Source organism: Mustelus asterias, chromosome 23, assembly GCF_964213995.1.
Source record: "Mustelus asterias chromosome 23, sMusAst1.hap1.1, whole genome shotgun sequence".
In the NCBI taxonomy this organism is placed as follows: Eukaryota; Metazoa; Chordata; class Chondrichthyes; order Carcharhiniformes; family Triakidae; genus Mustelus; species Mustelus asterias.
This window is the reverse complement of record NC_135823.1, coordinates 11,399,888-11,419,820: the sequence shown is the minus strand read 5'-3', so window position 1 is coordinate 11,419,820 and position 19,933 is coordinate 11,399,888. Positions and strand designations below refer to the sequence as shown.

General features: G+C 46.3%; 2 protein-coding genes across 5 annotated transcripts; one reads left to right on the top strand and one right to left on the bottom strand.

Moving 5' to 3' along the window:
* Window positions 1-7,098: 7,098 nt before the first annotated feature.
* On the bottom strand, window positions 7,099-11,938 carry LOC144510516 (uncharacterized). The gene is made up of 2 exons (XM_078240005.1): window positions 11,669-11,938; window positions 7,099-8,584 (listed from the first exon to the last, which is right to left on the bottom strand). Exon 2 carries the CDS (start codon window positions 8,305-8,307, stop codon window positions 7,861-7,863), a length of 447 nt encoding a protein of 148 aa, XP_078096131.1. The 5' UTR covers window positions 8,308-8,584; window positions 11,669-11,938; the 3' UTR covers window positions 7,099-7,860.
* Window positions 11,893-19,700, top strand: LOC144510509 (uncharacterized). 4 transcript variants are annotated; one of them, XM_078239992.1, is made up of 2 exons: window positions 11,893-11,999; window positions 16,939-19,700. In XM_078239992.1, exon 2 carries the CDS (start codon window positions 17,288-17,290, stop codon window positions 18,134-18,136), a length of 849 nt encoding a protein of 282 aa, XP_078096118.1. In that variant the 5' UTR covers window positions 11,893-11,999; window positions 16,939-17,287; the 3' UTR covers window positions 18,137-19,700. The 4 variants fall into 4 exon arrangements, with proteins under 4 accessions (XP_078096118.1, XP_078096116.1, XP_078096115.1 ...); XM_078239990.1 differs by lacking the exon at window positions 11,893-11,999 and adding an exon at window positions 14,245-14,258; XM_078239989.1 differs by lacking the exon at window positions 11,893-11,999 and adding an exon at window positions 15,001-15,384.
* Window positions 19,701-19,933: the final 233 nt, after the last annotated feature.

Here is a 19,933-nt window from a genome sequence, read left to right as displayed (position 1 = left end):
TTTTTCCAGATCATTTATATCTACTACAAATGGCAAAGGTCCCAGCACTGATCCCTGTGGAATACCACAGTAGTTACTGATCTCCATTTTGAAAAGCACCCTTCCACCACTACGTTCAAGTCAGTTCTGTATCCAACTAGCCACCACACCCCAGATCCCATGAGACTTTACCTTTTGTACCAGCCTGCCATAAGGGACCTTGTCAAATGCCTTACTAAAGTCCATGTAGAAAACATCCACAGCCTTTCCCTCATGAATCATTCTTGTCACCTCTTCAAAAAACTAATTTGGGTTGGTTGGACATGACCTTCCCCGTACAAAACCATGCTGCCTGTCACTAACAAATCCACTCACTTCTAAATGCAAATAAATCCTGTCTCAGAATCTTCTCCAACAGCTTCCCCTCCGCTGACCTGTAATTGCCTGGATTATCTCAGTTTCCCTTAAACAAAGGAACAACATTGGCCATTCTCCAATCCTCTGAAATCTCGCCAGTGGCGAAAGAGGATGCACAGATATCTGTTAAATTCTCAGCCAATTCCTCCCTTGCCTTCCACATCTATCCTGGGATAGATCCAATCTGGTGACTTGTCCACCTTAATGCATTTTAAAACACCCAACCCTTCCTTCTTCATTATATTGACTTGCCTGAGAGTATTCACACACTCTTCCCTAACCTCAACATCCCCCATGTTCCTCTCTTCGGTGAATAAAGTGCCAGCATAGGCACAATGGGTGGAATGGCCTCCTTCTGGGCTCTCTGGGTTCATTTGCATTTGAACCAAGTGGCAAATACCTAGAACCCAATTCCTATGAGGGAGGGAGAAGCAGAGATGATGGAATCTTTCCAAAAGGAAATTGGATGGGTAATTGAAGGAAATAAACCCAAAGAATTTGGGGATGGAATGGGGTAATGGTTTGATCTACGGAGAGCTGGCATGGATTCAATTAGCCAAATGGCCCCAATCCCAACCTTAATTCCTGACTGATCTAAAGAGAGAAATTTCAGCTGCTCCAGTCTCTCCAACTCACTGAAGTCCCTCATCCCGGGAGCCATTCTCATAAATCTCCTCTGCACCCCCTCTCAGAACTTCACATCTTTCCTGAAGTGTGGGGCCCATATATAGGATTCCTTTCTGGAAGGATAGAATTGAAAAGCAGGGAGGTTATGATCAACTTGTTTAGACCCAGGGTTAGACTGCATTGGGAGCACTGTCAACATTTGTGATCTCCATTTAGAAAAAGAAAATAGAGACACTGGAGAAGGGGCAACAAAGATTCACAAGAATAATCCCAGAACTGAGAGCATTTAACCCTCAGGAAAGGCTGGGGCTGCTTTTCCCTTGAAAAGAGAAGACTGAAGGGCCACCTGATGGAGGTCTTTAAGATTATGAAGGGGTTCAGTAATCCAATAGGGATTTCAGGAGAAACCTCTTTACTCAGCGAGTGGTGAGAATGTGGAACTCACTACCACAGCGAGTGGTTGAGGTGAATAGCATGAATACATTGAAGGGGAAGCTAGATACATACATGAGGGAGAAAGGAATAGAAGGATAAGCTGATGAGAGGGGAGGAAGAGGGGTGGTGACTCATGTGGAGCATAAATATTGAGATAGACCAATTGAGTTGACTGGCCTGGCCACAATATTGATTCGCTCCCTCCCTCCCTCCTCTAACCAAAAAAAAGGGCATTGTGAGGAGATAAAAGCAAGGTGTAGTCTTGCCCCGCTTCAGTACTCGATGACACAAGTGAAACAGCTGATTGGTAAGTAGAAAGGTCAGGTAAGTAATAATTTTATCACCAGTAGTCTTAGAGGTAATTTCTGTGGATTATAGTTTGTAAAGTTTATATTCAGTAGTAACGAGGAGCAGGAACGAAGGGCCCTAGAGAATTGGATATAATCTGAAACAAAACATCTTTCAAAGTTTAATTTAAAGGGCTAAAACATGATAGGAGCGCTCCAAGCCGTGGTTTGCCTCCTCTTGCTCCATGTGGCAGGCTGGGGACAGTTCCAGTCCCCCGGGTCAGCATGTGTGCAGGAAGCGTCTCCAGCTACAGTTCCTGGAAGCTTGAGTTTCAGAGCTGGAGCGGCGGCTGGGGACACTGTGGGGCATCCACAAGGCAGAAAGTATCATGGATAGCACATATAGAGAGGCGGTCACACTGCAGGCTCAAACTCCGCAGACAGGAAGGGAATGGGTGACTGTCAGACAGAGCAAAAGAGATAGGCAGGTAGTGCAGGAATCTCCTGTGCCATTCCCCAACAAAACAAATATATCACTTTGGATAGTGTTCAGGGGAAAGCAGCAGCAGCCAAACTCATTGCACCATGGTTGGTTCTGCTGCAGAGGGGAGGGGTAAAATGTGTGCCAGTGCAATAGTTATAGGGGACTCAATTGTAAGGAGAATAGACAGGTGTGTCTGTGGCTACAAATGAGACTCCAGAATGGTATGTTGCCTCCCTGGTGCGGGGGTCAAGAACGTCTCGGAGCGGGTACAGGACATTCTGGAGGGAGGGGGGGGGGCGTGAACAAGTCAGTGGTCGTGGTACACATCGGTACAAAAGACATGGGTAAAAAAAGGGATGAGGTCCTAAAAGCAGAATACAGGGAGCTGGGAAGAAAGTTAAGAAATCAGACTCTAAAGGTACTGATCTGTGGGTTACTACCAGTGCCACGTACTAGTCAGAGTAGAAATGACAGGATATGTCAGATAAATACTTGGCTGAAGAGATGGCGTCAGGGGGAGGGTTTCAGATTCTTGGGGCATTGGGACCGGTTCTGGGGGAGGTGGGACCTGTACAAATTGGACGGGTTACACCTGGGCAAGACTGGGACTGATGTCCTAGGGGGACTGTTTGCAAGAGCGGTCACGGAGGGTTTAAACCCATATGCCATGGGGATGGGAACCTATGTAAGGAATCAGAGAAGGAGGGAGCAAGGACAAAAACAAAAGGTAGGAAAGGAAATAAGAAAAATGATAGGCAGAGAAACCAATGACAAAATTCAAACAGGGCTATAGAGAAAAATATTGGGAGCGAGACAAACAATGTTAAAAAGGCAAGCTTAAAGGCTCTGTGCCTTAATGCACGGAGCGTTTGCAATAAAGTGGATGAACTAATCGCGCAGATGGATGTAAACGGGTACGATATAATTGGGATTACGGAGACATGGTTGCAGGGTGACCAGGGTTGGGAACTGAATGTCCCAGAGTATTCAATATTTAGGAAGGACAGCCATAAAGGAAAAGGTGGTGGTTGCTGGTTAAAGAGGAGATTAACACAATAGTGAGAAAGGATATTAGCTCTGACAATGTGGAGTCGGTATGGGTAGAGTTGAGAAATACCAAGGGGCAAAAAACATTAGTGGGTGTCACATACATAAAACCCCAAACTGCAGTGGTGATATTGGGAATGGCATAAAACACAAAATTAGAGATGCATGTGATAAGGGAATATCAGTGATCATGGGTGATTGTAATCTGCACATAGATTGGGCAAATCAAATTAGCCACAATGCCGTAGAGGAGGAATTCCTGGAGTGTATTTGGGATGGTTTTCTTGATCAATATGTGGAGGAACCAACTAGAGAGCAGACCATCTTAGACTGGGTACTGGGTAATGAGAAGGGAATCATTGCCAATCTAGCTGTACAAGACCCCTTGGGGATGAGTGACCATAACATGATAGAATTTTTTATCAAGATGGAGAGTGAAAATAGTTGATTCGGAGACTCGGATGCTGAACCTTAATAAAGGAAACTATGAAGATATGAGGCGTGAATTGGCCTTGATAGATTGGGGAGAGTTACTTAAAGGGATGATAGTGGATAGGCAGTGGCAAACATTCAAGGAAAACATGGGGGAACTACAGCAACTGTTTATTCCTGTCTGGTGCAAAAGCAAAATGGGTATCGCTTACAAAGGAAATTAGAGATAGTATCCGATCCAAGGAAGAAGCATACAGATTGGCCAGGAAAAGTAATAGGTCTGAGGATTGGGAACGGTTTAGAATTCAGCAAAGGAGGACTAAGGGATTGATTAAGAAGGGGAAAATACAGTACAAAAGTAAGCTTGCAGGGAACATAAAGACTGACACTAAGAGTTTCTATAGATACATGAAAAGAAAGAGGTTGGTGAAGCCAAATGTAGGTCCCCTACAGACAGAAACAGGGCAATGTATAATAGGGGACAAAGAAATGGCTGAGCAACTGAATACATATATTTGTTCCGCCTTCATGAAAGAGAACACAAATCAGATATCAGAAATGTTGGAAAATGCAAGATTTAGTGAGAGGGAAGAACTGAAGGAGGTCAATATTAGTAGAGAAATGGTGCTGGGAAAATTGTTGGGACCAAAGGAGGATAAATCTCCTAATAATCTACATCCCAGAGTGTTTAAGGAAGTGGCTCTAGAAATAGTGGATGCATTGGTGGTCATCTTCCAGGATTCTATAGATTCTGGAACAGTCCCTGCAGATTCAATATTCAAAAAGGGAGGTAGAGAGAAAACAGGGAATTATAGACCAGTAAGTTAAACATCGGTAGTGGGGAAAATTCTCAAATCCATTATCAAGGATTTTATAGTGAAGCATTTAGAAAGCAGTGGCAGGATCAGACAGAGTCAGCATGGATTTATGAAGGAAATCACGCTTGACAAATCTTTTGGAATTCTTTGAAGATGTAACTAGAAGAGTTGACAAGGGGGAGTCAGTCAATGTGGTATCTTTGGAATTTCAGAAAGTGTTTGACAAAGTCCCGCATAAGAGATTATCATGCAAGATTAAAGCGCATGGGATTGGGGGAAGTGTATTGAATGGATAGAAAACTGGTTGGCAGAGAGGAAACAAAGAATAGGAATTAATGAGTGTTTTTCAAATTGGCAGGTAGTAACTAGAAGGGTGTCACAGTGATCGGTGCTGAGACCCCAGCTATTCACAATATATATTAATAATTTGGAGGCAACAAAATGTAACATCTCAAAGTTTGCAGATGTTGGGTGGAAGGGTGAACTGTGACGAGGATGCAGAGATCGTTCAGAATGATCTGGACAGGTTGGGTGAGTGGGCAAATCAATGGCAGATGCAGTATCATTTGGATAAATATGAGGTTATTCGCTTCGGAAGCAAAACAAGAAGGCAGATTTCTACCTGAATGGCTGTAAATTGGGAGAGGGGAGTGTGCAGCGGGACCTGGGTGTTTTGTGCACCAGTCGCTGAATGTAAGTGTGCAAGTGCAGCAGGCAGTAAAGAAGGCAAATGGCATGTTGGCCTTCATTGCGAGAGGTTTCGAGTACAGGAGCAGAGATGTGTTGTTGCAATTACAGGGCCTTGGTGAGATCACACCGAGAATATTGTGTGCAGTTTTGGTCTCCTTTTCTGTGGAAGGATGTTCTTGCTCTCGAGGGAGTGCAGCGAAGGTTATAGAACATAGAACATAGAACATTACAGCGCAGAACAGGCCCTTCGGCCCACGATGTTGCACCGACCAGTTAAAAAAAAAAACTGTGACCCTCCAACCTAAACCAATTTCTTTTCGTCCATGAACCTATCTACGGATCTCTTAAACGCCCCCAAACTAGGCGCATTTACTACTGATGTTGGCAGGGCATTCCAATCCCTCACCACCCTCTGGGTAAAGAACCTACCCCTGACATCGGTTCTATAACTACCCCCCCTCAATTTAAAGCCATGCCCCCTCGTGCTGGATTTCTCCATCAGAGGAAAAAGGCTATCACTATCCACCCTATCTAAACCTCTAATCATCTTATATGTTTCAATAAGGTCCCCTCTTAGCCGCCGCCTTTCCAGCGAAAACAATCCCAAATCCCTCAGCCTCTCCTCATAGGATCTCCCCTCCATACCAGGCAACATCCTGGTAAACCTCCTCTGCACCCTCTCCAAAGCCTCCACATCCTTCCTGTAATGTGGGGACCAGAACTGCACACAGTACTCCAAGTGCGGCCGCACCAGAGTTGTGTACAGTTGCAACATAACGCTACGACTCCTAAATTCAATCCCCCTACCAATAAACGCCAAGACACCATATGCCTTCTTAACAACCTTATCTACTTGATTCCCAACTTTCAGGGATCTATGCACACATACACCTAGATCCCTCTGCTCCTCCACACTATTCAAAGTCCTCCCGTTAGCCCTATACTCAACACATCTGTTATTCCTACCAAAGTGAATTACCTCACACTTCTCCGCATTAAACTCCATCCGCCACCTCTCGGCCCAACTTTGCAACCTGTCTAAGTCTTCCTGCAAACTACGACACCCTTCCTCACTGTCTACCACACCACCGACTTTGGTGTCATCAGCAAATTTGCTAATCCACCCAACTATACCCTCATCCAGATCATTAATAAATATTACAAACAGCAGTGGCCCCAAAACAGATCCCTGAGGTACACCAGGGATGATTTACCAGGCTGATTCCGGGGATGGCGGGACTGATGTATGAGAGATCAACCAGGTTAGGATTGTTTTCGTTGGAGTTCAGACGAATGAGGTGGGATCTCATAGAGACTTATAAAATTCTAACAGGGCTAGACAGGGTAGATGCAGGGAGGAAGTTCCCGATGGTGGGGGGAGTTCAGAACCAAGGGGGGGCGGTTCACAGTCTAAGGATTTGGTGTAGACCATTTAGGACGGAGATTAGATTTATTCACCTAAAGAATGGTGAGCTTATGGAATTTATGACCACAGGAAGCAGTTGATTGCAAAACATTGAATGCATTCAAGAGGTGGCTGGATGTAGCACTTGGGGTGAATGGGATCAAGTTAAGGGGAGAAAGCTGGATTCGGCTATTGAGTTGGACGATCAGCCATGATCGTGATGAATGGCAGAGCAGGCTCGAACGGCTGAATGGCCTCCTGCTCCGATCCTCTATGCTTTCTGTCGACTCAACAGAACAGAGACAAATGTAATTAATTTAGATCTATCTGTAGTGGTAGGAAAAACACTATTTACTATCCAGGATTAAATAAATGTCCTTCATCAGCTTTTGTGGATAATTTCAGTGGAAATGTGTTCTCCCAGTCTCAAAGAGCATCAGCCCACTGGAAGCAAAGTTGTGAGACTGGACAGTTTAAAGTTTTAAAGTTTATTTATTAATGTCACAATCAGGCTTACATTAACACTGCAATGAAGTTACCATGAAAATCCCCTAGTTGCCACACTCCGGCACCAGTCTGAGTACAGGCATGTACTCCATTAGCATGGCCATTGCATCTAACCAGCAGGTCTTTCAGACTGGGAGGCAACCGGAGTACCCGGAGGAAATCCACGCAGGCACGGGGAGAACGTGCAGATTCCACACAGACAGTGACCCAAGCAAGGAATCGAACCCAGCTCCCTGGCGCTGTGAGGCACAGTGCTAACCACTATGCCACCATGCTGCCAGTCCAGCAGCAAGAAACCCTCTGACCCTCCCACTTCACCAACTGTCAGAATGAATATGGTTCAGTCCTGGATGTGATTTACAAAAGCAATAACTGCAAAATCTAATCTCTGTCATCACTTGTGAACTCGCTGGTGTCTCTGCAATTTGGATAACTGAGTGAGTCCCTTCCCTCACACAGAGCAAGTGAATGGCCTCTCCCCGGTTTGGACTCTCTGGTGTCTTTTTAGGTTGGATGAATGTCTGAATCCTTTGTCACACTCAGTGTGATTTTGCTGGTGTCTCTGCAGGCTGGATGACCATCTGAAACTCTTTGTGCAGTGAGAGCAGTTGTATTGTTTCTCTTCAGTGTGAATGTGCTGGTGTGTCTGCAGATTGGATAACTGAGTGAATCCCTTTTCACAGTCAGAGCGGGTAAACGGCTTCTCCCCCATGTGAACTCGCTGGTGATCCTTCAGGGTGGATGCCTGTTTGAATCCCTTCCCACACACACGGTGCAGGTGAATGGCCTCTCCTCAGAGTGAACTTGCTGGTATGGCAGCAGGTGGGGTGACTGAGTGAATCTCTTCCCCCACACAGAGCAGGTGAATGGCCTCTCCCCAGTGTGAACTCGTTGGTGTTTCTGCAGATTGGATAACAAAGTAAATTCTTTCCCACACTCAGTGCAGGTGAACGGCCTCTCCCTGGTGTGAGCTCGCTGGTGTCTCCGTAGCCTCAATGAATCACACACAGATGAATCTTCCCACACACCGAGCAGGTGAATGGCCTCGACCCAGTGTGACTGCATCGATGAGTCTCCAGCTGAGATCCCTTCCAAAGTCCTCACATTTCCACACTTCCTCCATGGTGTGGTTGTGTTGTGAATCTCCTCCACACAAAGCCTCGTCCACACACAGAACATGGGTACAGTCTCTCCCCGCTGTGAATGGTGCAAATTTTTTTTCACATTGTGTAACTGGTTAAAGCTCTTTCCACACTCAGTGCACTGGAACACTCTCAGTTGACAGCGTGTGCGTCTCGGTGCTTTTCCAGTCACGCTGGCATTTAAAGCCTTCTGAAACAGCCAGAGCAGATGAACATTTCTCCTTCTAGATTCAAAGGCCAATGATGTTCAGGTCCCGATGAACTGCCTGTGAAATCTTGATATGACCTTTAGTTTGATATTTCTGTCTGATATCCTGTAAAAGGAATTTACAAAAGTCATCACAGCCAGCACAGGATAGAAATTCAGAACAGATAATTTTAGTGTCTTTGGATATTCTTTCCTCTCTCATTCCCCAAAAGCTGTAAATCTCCATCCACTCACTCTCCCTCCATTCTCACTCTGCTGTATCTAATATTCACCTTCCCAATTCTCTGAAGGTGCTGATTCAGGCTGATTGACAGATCCATGCTCATTGCGTCCTGTCCTGGACACATAGAGCTGTAAATCTCCATGCAGGCAGCCAGACAGATATATATCTATATGACTGGACAAAAATGTGTGGAATATACAGACTGGATTCACTTCCTTTCCCTTCAGTTGCTGCAAGTCATAAATGTGCCCCAGAATGAGAAAAGAAATGGAAAGGGGGAGAAAAGACAGTGTTTTACTCACAGATGTTGGAGACAGGAGGAAGTTTTCATCTGTCTGAAGCTCAATCCAGAGTAAGAAGTCTCACAACACCAGGTTAAAGTACAACAGGTTTATTTGGTCACAAAAGGGCGGCACGGTAGCACAGTGGTTAGCACTGCTGCTTCACAGCTCCAGGGACCTGGGTTCGATTCCCAGCTTGGGTCACTGTCTGTGTGGAGTTTGCACATTCTCCTCGTGTCTGCATGGGTTTCCTCCGGGAGCTCCGGTTTCCTCCCACAATCCAAAGATGTGCGGGTTAGGTTGATTGGCTATGCTAAAAAATTGCCCCTTAGTGTCCTGGGATGCACTCTTGCCTGGTGATTGTTGAGCGGTGTTCATTCATCCGTTGTCGTAGCGTCTGCATGGTCTCCCCAGTGTACCATGCCTCGGGACATCCTTTCCTGCAGCGTATCAGGTCGACAATGTTGGCCGAGTTGCAAGAGATGTACCATGTACCTGGTGGATGATGTTCTCACGTGAGATGATGGCATCCATGTCGAGTGTTCTCTTCCTGTTGGGGAACACTTCAGCGGTCACGGGCATTCGGCCTCTGATCTTCGGGTAAGCGTTCTCCAAGGCAGCCTTCACGACACACGACAAAGCAGAGTCGCTGAGCAGAGACTAATAGCCAAGTTCCACACACATGAGGGTGGCCTCAATCGGGATCTTGGGTTCATGTCACACTATCTGTAACCCCCATGACTTGTCTGGGCTTGTAAAATCTCACTAACTGTCCTGTCTGGAGACAATACACACCTCTTTAATCTGTGCTTAACACTCTCTCCACTCACATTGTCTGTACCTTTAAGACTTGATTACCTGTAAAGGCTCGCATTCCAACCATTATTTTGTAAATTGAGTTTGTGTCTTTATATGCCCTGTTTGTGAACAGAACTCCCACTCACCTGATGAAGGAGCAGCGCTCCGAAAGCTAGTGGCTTTTGCTACCAAATAAACCTGTTGAACTTTAACCTGGTGTTGTGAGACTTCTTACTGTGTTTACCCCAGTCCAACGCCGGCATCTCCACATCATGAAGCTTAACCTGCAGTCACACAAAACCCACGCTCTGATTGGCTGGAGGACCAGAGTCCTTCCGGTCCTCCAATTCTTTCTATTGGTCAACACCTCAGCATGAGGCTCAGGAGGTGGGCTCTCCCCCGCACATGCGCAACTTCGCCTCTCACTTCGAATCAGAATCATAGAGTCATAGAAATCATAGAAACCCTACAGTGCAGAAGGAGGCCATTCGGCCCATCGAGTCTGCACCGACCACAATCCCACCCAAGCCCTACCCCCACATATTTACTTGCTAATCCCTCTAACCTACGCATCGCAGGACTCTAAGAGGCAATTTTTTTAACCTGGCCAATCAACCTAACCCGCACATCTTTGGACTGTGGGAGGAAACCGGAGCACCCGGAGGAAACCCACGCAGACACGAGGAGAATGTGCAAACTCCACACAGACAGTGACCCGAGCCGGGAATCGAACCCGGGACCCTGGAGCTGTGAAGCAGCAGTGCTAACCACTGTGCTACCGTGCCGCCGTCATAGAGGTTTACAGCATGGAAACAGGCCCTTCAGCCCAACTTGTCCATGCCACCCTTTTTTTTAAAACCCTTAAACTAATCCCAATTTTCCGCATTTGGCTCATCGTACCCATGTAACTGTCTAAAAGCTATTTTAAAAGATAAAATTGTACCCGCCTCTACCACTACCTCTGGCAGCTTGTTCTAGACACTTCCGAGATTAAATACGTTGAGTCGAAGTGCTGGAGTTTGGGTTCCTGACCCAACCCTCACACAAACCCGCCACAGCGAGTTCACACTGGAGAGGGGCATTTAATAGTTCCCTTTGGGTGAGGAAATTCATCCAATTTTCCAGTCTGTTGACATCCCAGTGCGTTTACTCCAGGGAGAGGCTGCTTTAATATTGATTGTGTGGGAAGGGGATCACTCACACTCTGACAATCTCTTGGCACACTCGTGAGTTTCTGTTTGAATGTAGGGGTTGGATTCTGCTGTTAATCACATCCAGGATTGGAGCATGTTCATTATGACAATTGAGGTCTGGTTCAGCTACTGTTAATATTCCCTGTAAACGGGTTGGAGATTAATATTCTAGATCAATGTCAAATAAATCAGCTGTGTTTTAGTTTGTCAAGTTCTGGATGTTATTAAGATGTAAAGGTAGATTTTAAGCAGAGTGTGAAAGGAGGAGGGAGAAGTGGTGGGGTTAAGAGAGGGAATTCCAGAGTATAAGAAGCTGGCAACTGAAGACTGAAAGAGTGTCAGCCCGGATTGTGGAGGACTCGCGTCTCTGGAGTGAGCACTGCAACCTGTGACATTCAGACTCAGAGGTGAGAGTCTGAGACTGACTGAGTCATGGTATTCAGGGAAGTGATGTTAAGTCTCAGTTGCCTCATCCTTTCTCTGTCCGTTGCTCTATTTCAGGATCAGCAGGTCAAATTGAGATACTGAGCAACAAATAGAATGGACAAGAAGAAATTTCAGAAAATAACTTTCTTCAGCCAGACAGTGGTGAGAATGTGGAATTCGCTCCCACGCAGGGTGGATGAGATGAATAATATAGATGCATGCACGGGGAAGCTGGATAAACTTATTAGGGGAAACATTGATTTCCTCACAGATGTTGCACGGAGGAGGACGTTTTAGGCTGAAACTCATTGGCCAACTTCCGCATTGTGACGTCACAACCCTGCCTGAATCAACCTGCTCCGCGGTGACGTCTCCGGGTTCCAGTGCGCAGCCCCAGTGTGTGGAAATGTGAGCCCCGTCCCCACCCGTTGGTCCCCCTCCCCCTACACCACTTCGAGCCAAGGTTTCCAGGCAACCAGCTGGCGGCTCTGGCCAGAGCGAAAAGCCGCCTCTCATCCGGCCCGAGACAACGCATGTCCAAAGGAGAGAAGAAGCTGCGCATGTGGGCGTGAGAGCCCACCCACTGACCTTCATGCTGAGGTATTGACCAATGGAAAATGTTCAAGGACCGGAAGGACTCTGGTTCTCCAATCAATCACATCTCCCCCATTGATTGAATGCGGAAGTTGGCCAATGAGCTTCGGACTAAAACTTCCTCCTCTGTGCAACATCTGTGAGGCCATGCAAACGTGTCTACAAGTATATGAAGGGAAGGAGGTGACCAGGGAAAGAACTGGGTCCATTAGGGATCAATATGATAATTTGTGTATGGAGCTGGGAGACATTGATGAGGTCTCATTAGTGACAGACAGCATGGTTTTGTAAGAGGGAGGTCGTGCCTTACAAATTTGGTGAAGTTCTTTGAGGAAGTGACAAAAACGGTTGATGAAGGAAGGGCCGTGGATGTCGTCTATATGGATTTCAGTAAGGCATTTGACAAAGTCCCACATGGCAGGTTGGTTAAGAAGGTTAAGGCTCATGGGATACAAGGAGAAGTGGCTAGATGGGTGGAGAACTGGCTTGGCCATAGGAGACAGAGGGTAGTGGTCGAAGGGTCTTTTTCCGGCTGGAGGTCTGTGACCAGTGGTGTTCCGCAGGGCTCTGTACTGGGACCTCTGCTATTTGTGATATATATAAATGATTTGGAAGAAGGTGTAACTGGTGTAATCAGCAAGTTTGCGGATGACACGAAGATGGCTGGACTTGCGGATAGCGAAGAGCATTGTCGGGCAATACAGCAGGATATAGATAGGCTGGAAAATTGGGCGGAGAGGTGGCAGATGTTTAGTCCGGATAAATGCGAAGTGATGCATTTTGGAAGAAATAATGTAGGGAGGAGTTATACAATAAATGGCAGAGTCATCAGGAATATAGAAACACAGAGGGACCTAGGTGTGCAAGTCCACAAATCCTTGAAGGTGGCAACACAGGTGGAGAAGGTGGTGAAGAAGGCATATGGTATGCTTGCCTTTATAGGACGGGATATAGAGTATGAAAGCTGGAGTCTGATGATGCAGCTGTATAGAACGCTGGTTAGGCCACATTTGGAGTACTGTGTCCAGTTCTGGTCGCCGCACTACCAGAAGGACGTGGAGGCGTTAGAGAGAGTGCAGAGAAGGTTTACCAGGATGTTCCTGGTATGGAGGGTCTTAGCTATGAGGAGAGATTGGGTAAACTGGGGTTGTTCTCCCTGGAAAGATGGAGAATGAGGGGAGATCTAATAGAGGTGTACAAGATTATGAAGGGGATAGATAGGGTGAACAGTGGGAAGCTTTTTCCCAGGTTGGAGGTGACGATCACGAGGGGTCACGGGCTCAAGGTGAGAGGGGCGAAGTATAACTCAGATATCAGAGGGATGTCTTTTACACAGAGGGTGGTGGGGGCCTGGAATGCGCTGCCAAGTAGGGTGGTGGAGGCAGGCACGCTGACATTGTTTAAGACTTACCTGGATAGTCACATGAGCAGCCTGGGAATGGAGGGATACAAACGATTGGTCTAGCTGGACCAAGGAGCGGCACAGGCTTGGAGGGCCGAAGGGCCTGTTTCCTGTGCTGTACTGTTCTTTGTTCTTTGTTTTAAATTAATACTCTGCATCTGTATTCACTGTGGGGAAGGAAGATGTTAGTATAGAAACCGCTGGGGGGGGGGGGGGGGGGGGAGGCGGGGGGGTGTGGCATTGTGATTCACTTCAACAACGTAACATTGAGAGCGAGGAGGTATTAACGAGCCTATAATTGTATGAGTTCCCAACTCCAGATGGGGGATGTATCCCAGGCTGCTGTGGGAGGCCAGGGAGGAGATTGCAACGATTCTCAGAATAATTTTCAAATCTTCTCTGGCCACAGGAGGGGTGCCAGAGGACTGAAGGAGAGCTAATGTGGTGCCATTTAGTCAAGACAGGAAATAGGGAAAAACCAGCAAATTACAGGCCACTAAGTCTAACTTCAGCAGTGGGGAAACTATTGCAAAAAATTCTGAGGAACAGAGTTAATCTTTACTTGGGGAGGGAAGGATTAATCAGGGATAGGCAGCATGGTTTTGGCAAAGGAAGACCAGGTCTTACAAACTTGATCGAATTTTTGAGCCAGTGTAGGTGAGGGTAGTATAGTTGATGTAGTCTCCAAGAACTTCAATAAGTCTTTTGACAAGGTCCCACATGGGAGGCTAATGAAGAAAGTAAGAGCACATGGGATCCAGTGCAATTTTGCCAAACTGGATGCAGAATTGGCTTAGTGGCAGAGGGTGATGGTCAAAGGTTGTTTTTGTAACTGGATGTCTGTGTCCAATTGTGTTCCGCAGGTATCCGTGCTGGGTCCCTTGTTGTTTGTAGTGTATGTTAATGATCTGGATGTGAACATAGGAGATATGATAAGTAAGTTTGCAGATGACACAAAAATTGGTGAATTGGTAAAAACCGAGGAGCAAAGCCTTAGATTATAGGACAATGTTGACAGGGTGGCATGGTACCCCTGCTGCCTCACAGAGCGAGGGACCCAAGTTCGATCTCCGGCTTGGAGCACTGTTTGTGCGGAGGTGCATGTTCTCCCCATGTCTGCATGGGTTTACTCTGGGTACTCTGGTTTCCTCCCACAGTCTGAAAAACATGCTGGTTAGGTGCATTTGCCATGCTAAATTCTCCCTCAGTGTACCCAAATAGGTGCGAGAGTGTGGCGACGTGTGGATTTTCACAATAACTTCATTGCAGTGTTAATGCAAGCCGACTTGTGATGCTAATAAATAAATTTTAAAACTTTAGCTAGAGGGGCAGAACAGTGGCAAATGGAATTCAGTCCTGAGAAGTTTGAGATATTGCATTTTGGGAGGACTAACAGAATGTACAATGAATGGTCAGATCCTAGGAAGCACAGAGGATCAGAGGGACCTTGGTGTGCATGTCAATAGATCTCTGAAGACAGCAGGGCAAGTACACCAGGTGGTTCAGAAGGCACATGGGATACTTGCCTTTATTAACTGAGGCATTGAGTATAAGTGATTGATGAAGACGAACATCTTGCCAAGGCCATCCCCATACCCCCACTTTTTGCCTTCAAAAAAACCGCACAACCTCAAACAGACCATTGTCCGCAGCAAACTACCCAGCCTTCAGGAGAACAGTGACCACGACACCACACAACCCTGCCACAGCAACCTCTGCAAGATGTGCCGGATCATCGACATGGGTGCCATCATCTCACGTGAGAACACCATCCACCAGGTACACGGTACATACACTTGCAACTCGGCCAATGTTGTCTACCTGATACGCTGCAGGAAAGGATGTCCCGAAGCATGGTACATTGGGGAAACCATGCAGACGCTATGACAACGGATGAATGAACACCGCTCGACAATCACCAGGCAAGACTGTTCTCTTCCTGTGGGGGAGCACTTCAGCAGTCACGGGCATTCAGCCTCTGATCTTTGGGTAAGCGTTCTCCAAGGCGGCCTTCACGACACATGACAGCGCAGAGTCGCTGAGCAGAAGCTGATAGCCAAGTTCCGCACACATGAGAACGGCCTAAACCGGGATGTTGGGTTTATGTCATACTATCAGTAACCCCCACAGCTTGCCTCCTGGACTTGCAGAATCTCACTGGCTGTCCTGTCTGGAGACAATACACATCTCTTTAACCTGTGCTTAATGCTCCCTCCACTCACATTGTCTTTATCTTTGAGACCTGGTCGGCTGTAGAGATTCGCATTCTAATCAGTATTCTGTAACTTGATTTTGTGTCTCTGTGCCGTTTGAGAGCAGATTTCCACTCCATCTGACGAAGGAGCAGTGCTCCGAAAGCTAATGGCATTTGCTACGAAATAAACCTGTTGGACTTTAACCAGGTGTTGTTAAAACTCTTATTGAATATAAGGGCAGGGAGGCTATGATGGAGCTGTCTAAAACGCTGGTTAGGCCACAGCTGGAGTACTGTGTGCAGTTCTAATCACCACAAGATGTAAGAATGTAATTACACTGGAGAGGGAAGGCACAGAGGTAATTCCCTAGGATATTGCCTGTGCTGGAGTGTTTCAGCTATCAAGAGAGACTGGATAGGCTGGCATTGTTTTTCTTGGAGCAGAGAAGGGTGAGGGGGACCTGACTGAGATGCATAAAATTCTGAGGGGCACAAATAGGGGGGATAGGAAGGAACTTTTCTCTTTCGAAGAGTGGTCAGTAACCAGGGGCATGGATTTAAGTTCAGGGGCAGGAGGTTTATAGGAGATGTGAGGAAAAACCTTTTCACCCAGAGGGTGGTGGGAATCTGGAACTCACTGCCTGAAAGGGTGGTGGAGACAGGAACCTTCACAACATTTAAGAACTATTTAGACAAGCTCTTGAAATGCCATAGCATAGAAGGTTATGCACTAAGTGTGGAAAATGGGAATAGAAAGTTGCTTGACGGCCAGTGTGAACACGATGGGCTGAAGGGCCTCTTTCCATGCTGTAAAGCTCTATGACCACCCTCATAGGCAGCAAGTTCAAGATCACCAATCATAACCCCCTCTATCTTCACAAACTGAAACAATCCATTTAAAACATTTTTGACAAAGCTTTGACAAAGGGTCATCTGGACTCGAAAGATCATCTCTTCTCTCTCCTTATAGATGCTGCCAGACCTGCTGAGATTTTCCAGCATTTTCTCTTTTGGTTTCAGATTACAGCATCCACTGTAATTTGCTTTTATCCATTTAAAACATTTTTAGTTGAAGAATATAGCCATATTTCTGTTAGGCTGGCATCCTGCATGGAGATTTTCAGTTCTCTGTGTCCACAACAGGAAGCAGTGAGCATGGATCTGACAGTCAATCTGAATCAGCACCTTCAGGAGAATTGGGAGGGTGAATATTAGATACAGCAGAGTGAGAATGGAGGGAGAGTGTGTGGGATGGAGATTTACACCTTTTGGGGAATGAGGGAGGAGAAAATGTTTTCTGAATTTCTATCCTGTACTGACTGTGATGAATGTTTTAAACTTGTTGACAGGTTATCAGAAGGTGAGGATTTACAGACAGAAATCTCAAACCAGCTGCCACATCAACATCTGACAGAGTCACTCAATTCGTCGGGACCTGAATATATCGACGTTTGCAGGAGGAATGTTTGTCTGTTCATTCTGCTTCGGTAAATTTTAAACATCAGTGTGACTGGAAAAGCACCGAGACAAACACATACCCGAGTGAGAGTGTTCCAGTGCACTGTGTGGAAAGAGCTTTAACCAGTTACACAGCCTGAAAATACATCGCAGCATTTACAGCGGGGAGAGACTGTACCTGTGTTCTGTGTGAGATTTAACTGATTGTTTAACCTGGAGAGTCACAAGGACACCCGCACCATGGAGAAACTGTGGAAATGTGGGGACTGTGGGAAGGGATTCAGGTTCCCATCTGAACTGGAAACTCATCGACACAGTCAAACTGGGGAGAGACCAGAATGGCCATTCACCTGCTCTGTGTGTGGGAAGGAATTCACTCACTTCCCTAATCTGCAGAGACACCAGCGAGTTCACACTGGAGAGAGATCATTCACTTGCTCTGAGTGTGGGAAAGGATTCACTCAGTTATCTAGCCTGAGTCACAATTTCACTGATACCAATGAGAGACCCTTTAAATGCTCTGACTGCGGGAGCGGATTCAAAATCTCTGGAGAATTTATAATCCACCAGCGCAATCGCACTGAGGAGAGACCATTCAGCTGCTCTCACTGCACAAAGAGATTTACAAGGTCATCCCACCTGCAGATACACCAGCGAGTTCACACCGGGGAAAGGCCGTTTACCTGCTCTGTGTGTGGGATGGGATTCAGTGTTTCATGTAATCTGCTGAGACACAAAGGCACTCACAGCAATGAGAGACCCTTTAAATGCTCTGACAATGGGAGGAGCTTCAAACGTGCTTCGGATCTGAGGGTCCACCAGCGCATTCACACTGAGGAGAGACCGTTCAGTTGCTCTCACTGCACAAAGAGGTTTAGAACATCTTCGCATTGGCGGGTACACCAGCGAGTTCACACTGGGGACGGACCATTCACCTGGTCTGAATGTGGGAAGGGATTCAGTGATTCATCCTTCCTGCTGAGTCACCAGCGAGTTCACACCATGGAGAAACAGTTCACCTGCTCTGTGTGTGGGAAAAGATTCACTTGGTTATCCAACCTGCAGAGACACCAGCGAGTTCACAAGTGATTCTAGGGGTTGGATTCTGCTGTTGTTGTTTCTGCTCAATTACATCCAGGACTGCATTTTGACAACTCTGACAGTTGGTCAATGGGGCGGGTCGGAGGGCTTCTTTCTGCTGGAGTGGCCAATCTCACAGCTTTGCCTCCAGTGGGCTGATGCTCTTTGAGACTCGGCGAGCACATTTCCACTGAAATGATCCAGAAAAGCTGACGAAGGACATTTATTTTATCCTGGATAGTAAATAGTGTTTTCCCTACCACTACAGATAGATCTAAAATAAACACAAAAGGAACTGCAAAACCACAGCTGGTCTGGCAGCATCTGTGGAGAAAGAAACAGAGTTAATGTTTCACGTCGAATGTGACTTTACTTCAGAATTAAAGAGAGGGAGAAATGTGATGGGTTTGATGCTGATGGGAGGGGAGGAGGGGTGTGGTCAGATAGAACAAAAGAGAAAGTCAGGGATTGGTTAGAGGGCAGTGAGATTAAATGACAAAAATGTCCTGCAACAAAAGGCAAAGGGAGAGGTAATGGTTGTAGTAAAGAAACAAAGCATTGATCCAGAGTAAGTCTGGGAGCAAAAAAACATGAAAGCAAGATGGAGACTGGCACTCGGCAAAAAAACAAATCAAAATGGAGGAGAGAGTTCAGGGTGTGAAGTTGTTGAACTCAATGTCAAGTCCAGAAGGCTGGACTCATCGGAAGATGAGGGGCTGTTCGTCCAGTTTGTGTTGGGCTTCCCTGGAACATTGCAGCAGCACAGAAATGTGAGCATGAGAGCAAGGTGGTGAACATTCCTCTTCCACTCCCTTAGCAGAGTCAACTGGCAAACCTGGAAACACGGGAACCACTTCCTGGTTAACGTCCACAGCAGCATGACTCCTCTGCCATGTTCTCAGTAATGGTTACTGACTCTGAAACTTCTCCTGACTCGGGGTCACACTGCAAGCAAGTTTTGCAATCTCACGATTGGTTACTCCCAAAGTTTCTGATGTAAACCTGGTCATCCGGTTTGGACTGCTTCTCTTTGGCGTGGTAGTCATGTCCCTCTTTCTGCTTCTCTTGTCTCCTGCTCCCTTTTGCTCTGAGAACTGGATGAAGCAGATCCAGATGAGAATTCAGCCTTCTACCTAAAAATTCCACAGGAGAGAGTCCGGTTGTGGATTGTGGCGTGATGCTATACTGGAACAAAAATCTTGAGAGTTTTGTTCTTAAAGTATCACCTGCCATTCTGTTCAATTCCTCCTTCAGAGTTTGAACAGCTCTTTCTGCTGGACCATTTGTAATTTGTGTTGGGCTTCTCCGGAACATTCCAGCAGGCCGAGGACAGAAATGTGAGCATGAGAGCACCGTGGTGAATTCTAATGGCAAGCAAGCGGAAGGTCAGGGTGGTGCTTGTGGACTGAGCGGAGGTGTTCCACAAGGAATGCAGGGAACAGGCTAAAGATGAATTAAAGAGAAACCATTTGTGTCCAGAACATTGTGAACATCCTTTTACTCTGGTTGTCTTTGATCCTCAAGTCATTTTCTGTTTGTTTTTAATCAAGTTCTGTTTCATTCATAAACTTTTATCAGTAAAAATATTTAATTGTTCTGGACTTTTCATTATATTAATGCACTTTAGGGGTGTGGGTGTGAGGGCAGGCTCTTTAACAGAAAGTGAGTCCCTCTAAGGTCATTGACAAAGGAACCAGAGGGGGAGATGAAATTTTATTTTTTGACACAGCGAGTTGTTCTGATTTGCCTGAAAGCAAATTCAATAGAATCTTTCTAAAGGGTAAAGACTTGAAAGGGAAGAATTTG

Coding starts and splice junctions, on each gene's coding strand:
- LOC144510509 (XM_078239992.1), top strand. CDS start 17,288: ATGGAGAAACTGTGGAAATGTGGGGACTGTGGGAAGGGATTCAGGTTC.
- LOC144510516 (XM_078240005.1), bottom strand. CDS start 8,307: ATGTTCTGTGTGTGGACGAGGCTTTGTGTGGAGGAGATTCACAACACA.